At 37.3% G+C, this 15,550-nt stretch overlaps 1 protein-coding gene across 2 annotated transcripts in view; it reads right to left on the bottom strand.

Annotated features, from left to right (window-relative positions):
* Positions 1–15,550, bottom strand: part of kalrna (kalirin RhoGEF kinase a) — a 151,560-nt gene that overhangs the window by 80,087 nt on the left and 55,923 nt on the right. For both annotated transcript variants that reach the window (XM_083536663.1, XM_083536664.1), the window contains exons 2-5: positions 11,201–11,275; positions 5,995–6,109; positions 2,296–2,488; positions 519–1,031 (exon numbers count right to left, since the gene is read on the bottom strand). In XM_083536663.1, the coding sequence (XP_083392789.1) occupies positions 519–1,031; positions 2,296–2,488; positions 5,995–6,109; positions 11,201–11,275 (896 nt within the window). The remainder of the gene's footprint in view (positions 1–518; positions 1,032–2,295; positions 2,489–5,994; positions 6,110–11,200; positions 11,276–15,550) is intronic.

Raw genomic sequence — 15,550 nt, 5'->3', positions numbered from 1 at the left:
ATGTGAATGTCAGTAAATGGCATTACCATTTTGGATTTATTTTTGTAAAATAAATAATGATACGGTAATATATCATGTAGTGTTGTTCATCTGAGATTGTATTTACCCAACATTAAAACCTAATGTGGAACATATGATTTTTATTATGTCCTGATGCACAAAACCAGAAAATCTAGTGTGTACAGTATGTATGTATGTATGTATCTATCATATATATATATATATATATATATATATATATATATATATATATATATATATATATATATATATATATATATATATATATATATATATATGAGAAGCAATAATAACACTTCTAAATATGATTTAAGAATACAATATGTTTCTAGGAGCTTCCTAAAAACTCAGTGAGCTTGATCTGGTTTTGCATGAATGTGGAGATAATAGGTAATATTAAAGTTGGGTTTCTGTGTCAAATATTCTTTTCTTTGTTTAACCGAGTAAAGCAACATTGTTCATTAATCATCTTGTTTTGAGCTACAACACTCTCTCACCTTCTCAGCATCCTGCTCAAAGAGCCGCAATTGAAAACACTGATCCAGCTTCAGTTTCCTCATGTGCCACATCTGGTGCAGGTGCTGCCTGGTGCTGTGCAGCTTATCAAGCAGGCTGGCAATTTTAGGCACCACACTCTGAAAGTCTGCACTGCCTGAAATACAGTTCCTGCCAGAGTAACCATCACTCGAACGAATGCACTGTAGCAGCCTCTGGCCTTCTCGATCCAGCTCCTCCACAGGAGCCTTCATCACTTTCTTCTTCAGCTGCGTGTGTTCCTCAATAAGCCTGCGTGAACCCTCCACATCCACTGGGAACTCCTTCTTCGCCAGCTGCTCCTGCAGCTCTTCAAGCCGTGAAAGGAGGTGCACGGCGCTCCCCAAGAACTCTTCGAGTGCCACTCGCAGTTCCATCCACTCCTCGTGATTGTATTCCAGAGAACCTTCAAAATCATCCGTTAACTGAGATGGATCCACAAGCTTGGTCAGACCCTCCACTGACACCATGCTAGTCTAACAGCAACATTGGAGAAACACATAGTCATGTTATTACAGGAAAATGAATTTATTATTCATTATTGCACTTGAAGAAGTATATTTTTTTAAATATGTATTTGAAATATTTTAACAGATCTAATAGGTCACATGCTTGCTGCTTTCTATACAATTGTACAGTGACTAATAAAATCGGGGAATGCACATTAAACGGCTGCTGAAAACACTATAAATAAATATGGACCACAGAGTAAACGATGGGCATCAGACACTAGTGCCTAGGGATCACACATTACTCCACTTGTGACTTTCTGCTGAACTGAATCCCAAACCTAAAATAACAAGTTGGTGCTTGGAGACAGCAACAGCAAACAAACACAAAGCTCCCACAGCTTACAGCTGATTGGGCCATTCTATGTGCTAATACACACAGCAGAAAAGAAAATCAACAATTATTTCTTGCCCATCCAGCAAAGTTGTCTCTACTGTGGAGTTGCACTGCAGCTAGGAAGGCCTGTCTGTTATTTTATCGGCTTCCTGTATTTACAGTTTCACAATTTTCTGACCTCACAAGCTGCAACAATCTGTATTTCACATATTTCATAATTAATGATCAAATCAAAGCAGGATGCAAATTGTAGTCTGAGAAAAAAATATACAATACACTACAATACTTCTATAATACAACAATGTAACAACACCTCTCGTGGGGTTTAAATACTATCTTTAATAAAGAATGTGTGAGTGTCTGAGCAGACAGAGCCATAAGTGAGTGTGTTCACTCATGCTGCAAATTGCATGCTCATAAACATAATCATGAGTGCCGAACAATAAAGCAAGCATTGTCGTACGTTGCGCACTGGAACTTGCACACTTCCATTTGTCAGGGTCTACACTTTGTTGCCAGTAAAGGCACAATTAACTGCACCTTGTGTTAATATTTTAAAAACATTCCTACTGATAATGCTTGAACATGCTTACACTCTCAATAAAATATGCTGCTTAAACACCATAACACTAACATAAATAGCAGCTTATTAAGTTCACTACCACTGTAGCAGCACACAGCAGTAACTAACATAAATGGCACTTTTTATATTTAAATTATTACAGAGTCATTACCGATATATAGTCAAAGAGTCTCAAAAAACCATGTACTTGAACTTACTGTAAAAACAACCTCCGAATAATGCACCCATAGTCTTTCAATAAGTTTAAGTAATTTCAGTAAAATAACAAATACATTTATTTTACACAAATTTGGTAACCTGGTGATCAGTACCTCAAAGGTGAACTTGGCACTGCCAAAGTTGGTCTTCTGCTTCTGCCAGAAGTTGTCAGGTTTAATGATGAGAGCAACACAAATCTCAGCTGGGAACACTTCCTGCAGGGTCTTCAATAATGGCTTAATCAGGTCCCATTTAGAGCCACGCATGTCAATGATCACGGTGAAGCCCCGCTTACACACATCCTCACTGGGGCAAAAAAAAAAAAAAAAAAAAGAGAGAGAGAGAAAAAGATGGTGGAAAAGAGAGAGAAAAAGGTGTGAACTTCAATATGAATTAAAACGTAAAAGACTACTCTAGCAAAGGGGACTGCTTAATGCCCCATAGCTTATTTATGTTCATTAATAGCTGTAATACCCAACAAAAAAAAGAGAAAGTCAGAGATGGAGAGCTATTGAACAGTATAACCATGGGAAATAGAAGTAAAATAGAATTACACTAACAATACGAAAACAAATCAGTCTTGTAATAAAGATGCTGTTTCAGAAATTGTGTGCCATGATTGCTCTATATTTTAACTAGTCTACAATCAGAAGCTACAGTGTAGCCAATTGTCTATTTTTAGCATTTTGCCTCAGTGGTGAAACACTGTAATTGAAAGATAAAAATATGGAATAATTGTCCACTTCACTGCATGAGCTTCAGTAGGCCTGGTATTAATACAGCACAGAGGAAATTTTTTTAAGGAATATAATTAGGTTACATGCAGGCTCTGTGATCTTGAACAACATAAGGAATAATATAATTCCCTTTCTCTACGGTTCACATATCGAAATACGACACTGCATATTTAGAATTTATTAGTACATGAGAACACATTCTATTGATTATTTACAGCTCAGTAATTATAGAGAAGATATGAATGTTTTTGTATAATTTTGGGTAGTGGAAAGCTAAAGAGGAAATACTTTTCATAAGTTCATAATATAATTGTTGAAATAGTCATAAATCTGTGTGTGGCAAAAAGCTCATTTGAAATATAGGTTGTACTTTAGCATGTGTTCATTCACACTAGTGTTTGGTGCTTTCATTTTATATACACCCAGAAATGGGCCACTCCTCCCCACTAACACAAATGTAGTCAAATTTGGGTTTTTTTTGTTTGTTTTTTTATACTTTTGCCTTCAGTTACTAATGAGGAAATTAGAAGGTTTTTATCAGCACCCAAACGCGTGTACATGATAACTGATTTACAATCTAAGCAGCTAAAGAGCTGAAATAACATGCATTCCATTTGTCTCCTAAATAACTGGCAAAACATACACATATTACTGCTACAACTTTCACTCAGATGCTTTACTTGGCGTGACTATCATATTATGTCATTCTAACAAGAACATGCATCTTTTTTCTTATTCAATACACATTTAAAATTTAAGCTGCTTTCTGTTTGCTATTATAATCATCACAACATTCCGATTAAAAAAGTTCAATTAAATATTAAAGATGAAATATTCTGCCTTAACACTAAATTATCAAGCAATAACTAATTATTAATCAGTTTTGTGATCTTTATAACAAATAAGAGTTTTTTGTTTCTGCCAACACCAATTAACATTATAAACATAAAATCAAGATTTTTTCACCAGCACCTAATCCACACCTCAATCCCATACACTTGACTGAGAATAGAAAGCTCATACCCTGGAGAAAGACACGGCCAATTAAATGGATTTTCCGTACAAACATCATATCAACACCAGAGCCTGGTACACCGTGATCTAACACTGATGATGCAACTGATGATGTCCTTTCTACTGGAAACAGAACATCTTGTTTTACTGACATACATATTTATATGTGCAGTGTAGGTTCTTGTAACTTAAATGAGTTTTGATCTAGTCAGTCTAATAGTTCTGTATAAAAGTGTACCATCAAACAACAAAGAACTATAAATGGACAAGCCAAGTAACTTATTTACGCTTTTAAACATTGATAACGCATATGAATTTCATAAGCATGGAACCCTGAGCATCCAATCAGGGTGTGGTCCTGATTCAGTCATTTCTGTTCCTGGGACAAAGCAGTTACTTAGGATTACTGTATGAAAAAAAACACAAAAAAAAACAACTCATAATTAGGAAATTACCAGAATTTCCAGATCCCCTCAAGATAATCAAGCTACAAAATGTTCAGTGTTTCTCATACTCTGATATTCTTTCCCTTTTGAATAATTAATCAATAAGAAAAACAAGAAAAATAAGAAAAAATTCTTCAAATTTCTATTTGAGCTCAAGGGCAAATTTATGATCACATTATACACAGGCACTCAGACACACACACAAATTTAAACACATGAATACACTGTTCACTAAAAGCCAAGCAAAACACAAGTGTGGACATCGCTTCCTGCTCATATTGTTTTTCCTTTACAAAACCGTCCAAAGTTCATTTCAGTTATGCCTTAACGTAAACATACTGGCCATCGACTTTGATTATAATCTTGAACCACTGAACGTCGCGCAACTATAGCCTGTACACTATCACAGAGACATGTGATCCGATATGAAGATGGCCTAAAGCAGCCATGTAGGCAGTTATGAGGAAGGATACCAGCTGTCCAAAAGAGCTGCTTGTAAAATACGAGCTAAAGCTGGTCTGTTAGAGGAGATCAGGGGTAGTTATGGGGGAGTGGACCATTAAATATATGGATTCCAACAAATAAAAAACATGCAGTACAGTGTCTACCAGAAATAATGTAATTTCATCTTATTCTTGTTTAACAGTTCATTTAGTTGAAAATATGAACTTGTACACACAGTTGACCCTGCATTTAATCAAGGGAAATGCCCAAGAGCAACAATAACAATAGAGATTCAAGTAAAAATAAGCACAAGGACAATTCACTTTATGAGGAAGGACACCCTCTTTCACTATAGTAATACTACAATAGAAGGCAAAATTAATTTCAGCACTTGATATTATGTAAAGCATAACATCAATACTACTTTGACAATAGTCTTTATGCAGCAAAGCAATTTTACTCTGCATTAGACTTTGCCTATTGTGCATGTTTTGTTCAGACAGGCACTTCAGATTCTTAAAGCCTGAACATCAAATGTAAAATCTAACTTGTTTGTGTTCTATCACATTGTATGTATTTGAAATCTGCAACAAAAGCAAAACAAAAGAAGTGATGAGAGGAAACAAAATCCACCGCAACATGGTTTTTTTTTACCAGCTAGCATATGTTTGCAAAAGTGACTATAGTCCAAATCAACTAACCTAATGTGTTATGACAAGGATCAGGCCAAAATAACAAAACCAAAGATTTTCTTTGCTCTGTGAATTAATAAGTTAATTAAGTAAGTTTAATTAATGCCAAATCATTGCCTCAACCTATTTAAAAGAAGAGCTATTTCAAACTGCACACACTTATCTGGCCGACTGATGTAAAAATGCAAAGCCTTTATTTTAAGGACAATAAATGGAACAACAAATAATAGAAGAAAAGTAAAATGTATGACAGTAAATATTAATACTGTCCCCCTTTTTTATAGTGTCATGGTTGCTTTATAGGCCAATCAAACATTAACTAAATAATAAATACATAACAAATATACAATAATGACTGTATGCTTTTATTTATATATATATATATATATATATATATATATATATATATATATATATATATATATATATATATATATATAAAATATTAAAGTAATAGTAGTATTTGTGTGGTTGCTCACCTGGGCACAGTGGACAGGTATGTGACTAGTCTCCTCAGATCCTCCTGCTTTATTCGATCATGATTACTCCTAGCTGGGAAAGTCAGAATCGGACCTCCTCTCTTATCACGGCCACCTGAAACCACAAACACAAATCATTCCCTTCATGAGCACAGTAATTCATTAGTATGCTGCTAATTAACAATTAAAACACATCATGGTGCTTTTACCTGCAAGGTCTATCCTTGAAGGGTGTCACCCAAGCTAAATATTTAATCAACAAAGTGTCTGTCTTACACAAGCAAAGGCGTTCCTGATTTGCATGTGTAACTTCTTGGATGAAGCAGATTTTAATCAGCTTGATTATGATTTTTGAGCTTAAGTGTGGACTGCCTAGCAACAAGGATGTGAGCTTTGCAGACTCAAATTTTAACCAATTTTGGTGTTCAATTATGTTGGAAGGAGAGAAAAAAATCCATTAAAAAGCAGATGAAGGAATGCACTGATTAAGAACAGAAGGAACACACAGGGATGGGCAGTATTTATGATACATGTATTTCAAATATAACATAGGTTTTCTGATTGTCATTTGTATTAAATAGGGGTGCTAAAAATTGCTTAAAGATACTGTCATGTTTTGTAGTTTTGTAGTTTTAAAACACTGTAAAATAGTTTGTAAGAAGTCTACATGATGACATCATAAAAATGCCAAATACTGTACCCTAATTGAAGTAGCTGTTTATTAGGATCATGGTTTTACATACCATTGCATGGATTACTGCCAGACACATAATATATTATTATATTTATGATTAGCAATTGATTGAATAATTAGTTAGAAAGTAATTGCTATGAATACAGGTGCCATCGTTGTCTTCTTATGAATGACTTGTTTACCAATGAGTCAATGAGTAGTTCTCATTACTAAACACCATGTAAGTAAATTATGAGTCATTCGCACACGATTAAACATTAAACTGTTTGTTACTTTAAAGCTAACCTTTATTTGCTCGTCTGCACATGTCCAAACCATCTCAATCGTGCCTCCCTCACCTTGTCTTAATAATGTCCTATATGCGCGGGCTCTCTAATAAACTCGTTTCTAATCCTGTCCATTCTCGACACTCCCAACAAACACCTCAACATCTTCAGCTCTGCTACCGCCAGCTCCACCTCCTGTCTTTTACTCAATGCCACTGTCTCTAAACCATACAACATCGCAGGTCTCACCACAGTCCTATAAACTTTTCCTTTCACTCTTGCAGATATTCTTCATCACAAATCACTCCTGCTACTCTTCACCACCCACTCCACCCTGCCTGCACTTTTTCTTCATTTCTCGGACACACTCTCCATTACTTTGCACTGTTGACCCGAGGTACCTAAACCACCTCTTCTCCCTGCAACCGCACCACTCCACTGCCCTCCCTCTCATTCACACACATGTACTGTCTTACTCCTACTGACTTTTATTCCCCTTTTCTCCAGTACATACCTCTCCAGACTCTTCTCAACCTGCTCTGTACTCTTATCACAAATATCATCCTCAAACATCATAGTCTATGAAGCCGCCTGTTTGACCTCGTCTGTCAACCTGTCCATCACCACTGCCAACAGGAAAGGACTTAGAGCCAAGCCTTGATGCAGTCCAACCTCCACCTTGAACCAGTCTGTCTTTCCTATTGCACATTTCACTGCTGTTACATTGTCCTCATGCATCTCCTGCACCACCCTTACACACTTCTCTGACCTACCTGACTTCCTCGTACAATACCACAACTCCTCTCTCTGCACCCTGTCGTACGCTGTCTCAAAATCCACAAATACAAAATATAACTCCGTCTGACCTTCTCTATTCTTCTCCATCAACATCCTCAAAGCAAATATTTAATCTGTAGTGCTCTTCCTTGGCATGAAACCATACTTTTGCTCAGACATGGTCACCTCTTCCCTTAGCCTGGCTTCCACTACTCTTTTCCATAACTTCATTGTGTGACTGATCACATTTACTTCCCTGTAGTGACTGTAGGTCTGCGCATCTCCAACCAAAATCTTGTTAAACAGTCTTGTTAAAAGCTCCACTGCCATCTCTCCTAAACAACTCCACGCTTTTTCTGGTATGTCATCTGGTCCAACCGACTTTCCACTCTTCATCCTTTTAAAAGCTGCTCTCACTTCCTCCTTACTAATCCTATCCACTTTCTGCTTCACCATCTCCACATCATCCAACGATTTCTCTCTCTCTCTCTCTCTCTCTCTCTCTCTCTCTCTCTTTCTCTCTCTCTCTCTCTCTCTCTCTTTTTTTTTCTCTCTTTCACATTTTCCTTATTCATCAACTGCTCAGAATATTCCCTCCATCTTCCTCAACACACTTTCCTCACTAGTCAACACACTTCCATTTGCATCCTTTATTGCTCTAACTTGCAGCACCTTCCCAGCTCGGTCCCTTTGCCTGGCCAATCGCTTCTAATACAGCTCCTCATATGCCGTTTTCTTAACTTTTGCCACATCCCTCTTTACCTGCTTCCGCATCTCCTTGTACTCCTGCCTACTTTTGTCATCTCTCTGCTGATCCCAATTCTGTTTTGCCAACTTCTTTCTCCTTATGCTTTCCTACACTTTCTCAATCCACCACCACGTCTCTTTGTATTCCTTTCTATTTCCAGATGTCGCACCAAATACCTTTCTAGCTGTCTCCCTTATCACTCCTGCAGTAGTTGCCCAATTATCCAGCACCTCTTCACCACCACCGAGCCCCTGTCTGACCCATCTTATTATTCTTTCAGTCTTCACTCTCCTCCTCTTCTTCTTTACCTCCAAAGCCATCCTACAGACCACCATCCGATGCTGTCTAGCTACACTGTCCCCTGCCAACACCTTACAGTCTCCAATATCCTTCAGTTTGCATTTTATGCACAAAAAAGAGTCCACCTGTGTGCACCTTTCTCTGCTGTTATGCGTCACCCAATGCATAAAATATATATTTACCACTGCTATTTCCATCCTTTTAGCAAAATCTACCACCATATGTCCTTTCACATTCCTCTCCTTTAGGCCATACCTACCCATCACCTCCTCATCACCTCTGTGCCCTTCACCAACATGGCCATTGAAGTCTGCCTCAATCACCAATTCTTCATTCCTAGGTACACCATCTACCACTCCATCTAACTCACTCCAGAATTTTTCCTTCTCTTCCATCTCACAACCCACTTGTGGAGCATAGGCACTGATGACATTTATCATCACCCATTCAACTTCCAGCTTCACCTTCATCACTCCACTACACTCTTACTGTAGGCTTCCTCAAGGATCACCCCTACACCATTTCTCTTTCCACCCACACCATAAAAGAACAGTTTAAACCTCCAATGTTCCAGGCATTACTCCCTTTCCACTTGGTCTCCTGAACACACAACATATCTACCTTTCTCCTCTCCATCATATCAGCTACCTCTCTCCCTTTAAGAGTCATAGTACCAACAAATCTCCTCCACTTCTCCTTTCCCTGCCATCTCTTGCTTCTCCGGGACCTTGCTGACTAACAATACCTGAGGCGTTGGTAACCCGAGCCTTGACCGATCCGGTATGAAATTTAGGTTTGTGATCTGCCATTTTGATTTGGCACGTGTTTTATGTTAGATGCCCTTCCTAACACAACCCATTTATCCAATGTTGGGACCGGCACAAAGAGTGCACTGGCTTGTGCAACCATAATGGCAGGGTTTTTTTTAATACAGAAATACAGTATACATGGTGTGGCTGCTGTATTTTGTATTTTATTTTGATGCACTAGAGGTTAAGGTGTTTGGTATTTATATATTTTGTTGTAACTTTTCCAAACACTGCACACACACACACACACACACACACACACACACACACACACACACACACACACACACACACACACACACACACACAAACACACACAGAGTAAAGAGGGGAGGAAACTCATCTTCTGGGAGTGATTGTGCTGACATATTTGTACTGACACTTTAAGGGAGTACCTCAACTGCCAACTGTGCCGTATGTGTCTGATTTACAGAATACACACACACACACACACACACACACACACACACACACACACACACACACACACACACACACACACTTCCCTGCCAGGTCAACTGCTTCATCACTTTACACTGCCTCATTCTGGCACTGCTCCAGGCCTACTCTGCTCTTCATGGGGATGAGGCAGGGGGACATCACAGCTGAGAACACTCCGATATATTCAGGCTGCACTCATCCTTGTGTAAGTCAAATGAAAGCTTTTCCTTCCACGACCCAAAACACACACACATTCACACTCTGTTCTCCTCACCTCAATGTCTTTACAAATAATTTTAGTAAAGTGAGTTAAACATAGTATTTAGCTCGCTATGAGAGTCTCTCCACTGCCTACTTATCCCTATTCTGCTCCTCCTGATCCTCCTAAAGCTCTGTCTGGCCTGAATCACTCTCCTTATTAACAAAATGAAGCAGAACAAGACCAAAAGGAGCAACAATTAAGATGCAGATTTAATTGTTAAATTAAATAAATCTTATGGTAACAGACACAATACATTGTAGCACACATTATATGTTATCCTTATTATGTTGTTTACATGATATGACTATATCAAACTCTATATTGCTAAGATATTCTGTATCTGTGTTATGCAGCTATGACAGTCCGATCTCCAGGGTGAACATGGTTTGAATCAGACAGAAAATATAATCTTAAAGCAACAGTGTGCTTGTGTGTCTTCATTTTTTTTCATAGTTCTACACACTGACATGAAAGTGTAATGTCAGATGTATTTGCAGCACTGGCACTTGCACTGGTCTATTATTCATATATTTGGCAGATTATATGTCATGACTTTCAGTCCATGAATCACTGGCCATTACATCATAACTTACCAGGAACCCGAAAGGAACCAACTACACACCAGAACTTTTTAAGGTCGAATTTTTTTATAGCCGTTGCTTGACAAGTTTTAAAATTATATATAATATTTTCACATCATTTTGGTACAGAATATTTACAGCAATTTTGGTATAATATTGTATATATAAAAAATTAAATGAATAAATGGATAAAGAAATGTAGCAACTATTTTTATATAATTTTTTTTACTTTCCTGTTTGAGAGTTTATCTACAGTAAATCTCCTATAATTTATAATGAGCATAAAGCAGCTCTGCATTTACAGTAGCTGCTTACAGAATCCACTCACCTGACACAAAGGCCACTTTATCTTTCAGCACATGTAACACATCATTGGCCTTTATCCCTTCGCTCCTGTAAGATCCTGCAAACAAGGGAAAAGAAAAAAGGATAAGTGATTACTCAACCCGCTTTCATCTTTGATCTCATTACCAGATTATTGCATTCTAGCACAGTCACACAGCAGGAGTAGTCCCAAAAAAAGTCGGATTTAAATGATTTTACAGACTATATTTGATGACATTTGAAATTTAGAAAGAAAAATTCAAGATCACTTTTTTAAACAGAATGTGAGAGTAATAAAATACAGTATGAGACCCTACGGCAAAGAACACCTTATTCATAAGAAACATCAAAGAAACTGCTAGCAGCAATGGCAAGTGTGATAGACTGTGCAATACAGAACTACACACACATACACACACAAACATACACACGCTGACTGTGGTGTCTTTTATGTTTGTTGGCAGGGCATAGAGTATGAGTAAGTGGAACATGTGATTGGTGGCTCAGTGAAGATTTGGAGTTCAGCTGTGCTGCAGACTGCTGGCACACCAAACTACCATCTCACACAAGCCTTTAAATACAGCCATCAACACAGTCCCACAAGCAAGTGCATCTGTTAAAAAATGTTTACTGCATAAATACAATAATGTTTTTATTTGGATTTAGAAGCAGAGGTTTAAAATCATTATACTTGTAGAAGATTGTAAAAATTAGCATGGCAAATGACCTTTCACACAATAGATAGCCATATCCTTCATTTATACATTTATGTTTTGATAGAGAAGAGTGCAACCACACAGGTCCAGGGTACACGGTTCAATCTCAAGCTTGTGTTAAAACCTTTGTGGCATTTGTAATGTACTCAATTCTGTGTGAGTTTCCTCCAGATTCTAAATTCTCATCTTTCCTTCTCTAAACACTCAAGGCAACACTTCTGAATGAGTGTGCAATTGGGGATGGATGGTGCCCTGTGATAGACTGGAATCCAATTGAGAGCTGAAAGGCTGGATAGGACAGCAGTCCACTCTGACATGCAATTTGGGCAATGCAATTTCACCATGCTCTTGTACCATTTGACCATACAGTCTAGCAAACTGTTCACCTACATATATGTTTTAGGAAGGTCCAGAGAATTAGCACTTCTGTTAGGCACCAACATGACCTGATGTTTCACTTTGCCACCAAGAAATACATACATTTTGCAATTAGCCCATGTAATTGCTTGAAAACTGGCTCTCGAATGGTATAGCAGAAAAGTGTTCACTCTATCTTCATTAGATTGCAACTTCAATTTCCAATGCATGGCCAATCAAGGACTCAATGGAGCCAATAGAGCAAAATTGGCTGTGTTCTCTAAGTGAGAGGGGGAAGCATATTCATGTGCATTTCTGAATTCATGTAGGTGGAACAGATTAGGTACTATGCCTTTAGTCTCTAAAACATTGCAGTATAATATTTTAATGTAATAGTATGATGGTTATGAATTGGCAGGTGAACAAATTGGGAGGAAATTAGGAACTAAGACTGGGTATAAAGTGGACACAACACAATGTCATTTCCAAACACAGAGAAACAAGTAAAATAATAGTTTAGCCAGACTTCTGAATAAGATTGGTGCATCACTGCATTACATCAAACTATTATTGCTGATATTGTTAACCCAAGACCTCATATTTAATCAGTTTGGAAATAATGCATAAAAACAGTCACAAACTAGGCAGCCAGATTCAAATACAAACAATTCATCTGTATATTAAAATAACTATTTCTAGTATTTTGGGGATTGCAGAAAAAAAAAACTTTGTTCAAACTTGATCTTTTATACAGTAGTGTCTGTACATCTTTACTGTAGATTTTTATGGTTTTATGGTTTGATTACTGTGAGTTGAATTGAGGTCGGTGATCATGTCTGGAGATGTCTTCTATAATTCCTGCTGTTCAGGATGTAGTCTTCATTCTCAGGATTGAACATTTAAGATATAGTAAGGGTTACTTTGTAACAATAATTTATATTTTGTTGACAGAAATGGTCTTGATAGTAAAAAAAGAACATGGAGATATGCATGATGACTACACCACCTTTCTGTGTTCTTCAGGAAGAGATGCAGCAGAAAAATGGAGTGCTTGCTGTCTGTTTTAGGAGCCATTTCCTTGCAGTAAAGTAGAATCCACTGCAGGATGAGTCTACCAATAATATTGATCTACAGAGTGCAGTAAATCTTTCTCTTCCTCTTTACCTCATGGCCTTCCTTTTTCTCTCTCCTATCATTTGACTTTTATCTTTTCAACAACCGTTTCCACTTTCTCTATCTGTCTTGTTATCTTGCTTGATCACTCCAGCAACCCAACTCACCCATCTCTTTTCCATGCACCCTCTTTGAACCATGCCTCCTTAAAGACAAAAAGCAATGCCTTAAAAGACCCAACACTTTCTCAGAGATATGGGAGGGGGGTTACTTATACATAGAAATGATAGAGACAACAGGACACTTAGAATAGAGCCATCCAAAACTCCTTACTTAGTAGCTCCCAAAAGACACTGAATACTTCTCCTTTCAGAGAAGTGAGGACATGTAGCTGGCTCCCAGCAATGCGTTAAAGAGCAGACACAGCGAATCAGTCTGCTAATTAACAACTACTTCAAGGACTTGAAATGCAGCATGTTTCTAAATGGAAATAAAGTGCAAAATGTTTAATTCACCACGGGTAGGAAATGATTACATGCTACATCTACAGAAGCAATGAGTTAATCTGTAGATAATTAGGATGGTCTGTTAAATGGACATAAACAGAAAATAAGACTCTTACAAGGTTGTGCATTGATCAAATAAGATAAGCCTATATACTGTATATTGTGTCTAATTAAAACATAAAAAGCCATTATTAATATTAAAAGAAATAACAAACAAGCGCAAACAGCATGTGATCATAGATAAAGTACCAGATAAATGCTTCTAACATGAAGGAAATGGTAAAAGAGAGACAAAATAGAGATTCACAAAGCATAAAACATAAAAGAGATGCAACTGAGACAAAGAAAAACGGTGAGAGAGATAACGAGATGAGATGTATAGAAACATTGAGCGAGGTTACAACGTTCCCAAATCAATCTCCTCCAGTCTGTATGAGGCCCTCAAAATGTGTGTTTATTTAACACTCATTTAGTCCTCTTTTCTCTACCCTGTCTGTGATCCAGGGTAAAAGCCCTTTCATTCTAAACTGCTCCTCCAAACAGTAAGTTATAGCTGATGTATATTTAATCTATAAACACACATTTCTTTTTCTAGTCATTTTATGTATTACTACATTCTCTGCATTGTACAGATGTGACAGACGAATACACAAAATTAAGACATGACACAGAGTGCAGACATAAGACCTCTTCCATCAAAGTCAACAACAAAAATAGGTAGAAGCTCTATGCCGTGTTTGGTTTTCTCCAGTAAAATCGCAGAATATTGACTCAGTTTTTGCCATGTGTGTCGTCTACGACAAATAATTTTGTTGAACACTAAATGCAACAAACCCTTAAACAGCTGTTCCATTAGTAAATAACAAAGCCAAAGGATGCATCAATCTGAACTAAAAGAAATTATTTTTTTCTTTCTACAAACACTAAGAAAGCACCAATATATCGTCAATACTATTGGATGACAAGAACGGCTTAATGGCTTTCCGGTTTCTTGACTTTCACTGAACAGACTATTTATCAGTTTAATAATTCTGCATTTATGAGAACACAGGTTGTACATTCATTCATTATCAGACTAGTGTTGAATTGAAGTAATCAACTTCATTTGTTTAAAAAGTATTTAACTTTAACAGAAAAGCCTGTTTCAGAAAAATTTAACAACTTATAAATTTGAGGAACTCACAAAAAGTCATTTTAACATAGAACATCTCTGTAGGAGTTCAGACATTCAGTCCTTTGGACTGCAAAGGAAATAAAAGTAAACAGTGGCATGAATTTAATTCAGTGTATTCAATACACACTTAATGCTTATTATCTATTCAGTGTCACTGAGTACTTAATTCTGAACTTTATACTGTGTCTCTTCATATTGAAAGCTAGGAGTGTTGAAGAACTGCTGCTGATAATCAAGTTGTACATGTACTTCTGCTGCATAATGTGATGTTGGTGCCTGATCCTGACTCACTTCTGCTGTGGGTCCTAACATTCTCCGGACCTGCCTGAATTATTCCGTTGCTCTATTTCTAGAACTTTTTGTATTTGTGACTCACCCTCTACTGCTGTGGATGGTCCTACATTTCCCAATGCTAGTTTATACCCAAGGCACAGCCACGTTTCAGTGGGTAAACTCACTTGGATACTGTAGGCATAAGCACTGTTGCT

Source organism: Silurus aristotelis (genome assembly GCF_946808225.1).
Source record: "Silurus aristotelis genome assembly, chromosome: 3".
Classification (NCBI taxonomy): domain Eukaryota; kingdom Metazoa; phylum Chordata; class Actinopteri; order Siluriformes; family Siluridae; genus Silurus; species Silurus aristotelis.
The sequence above is the reverse complement of the archived record's forward strand: the minus strand, read 5'-3'. Positions and strand labels throughout refer to the sequence as shown.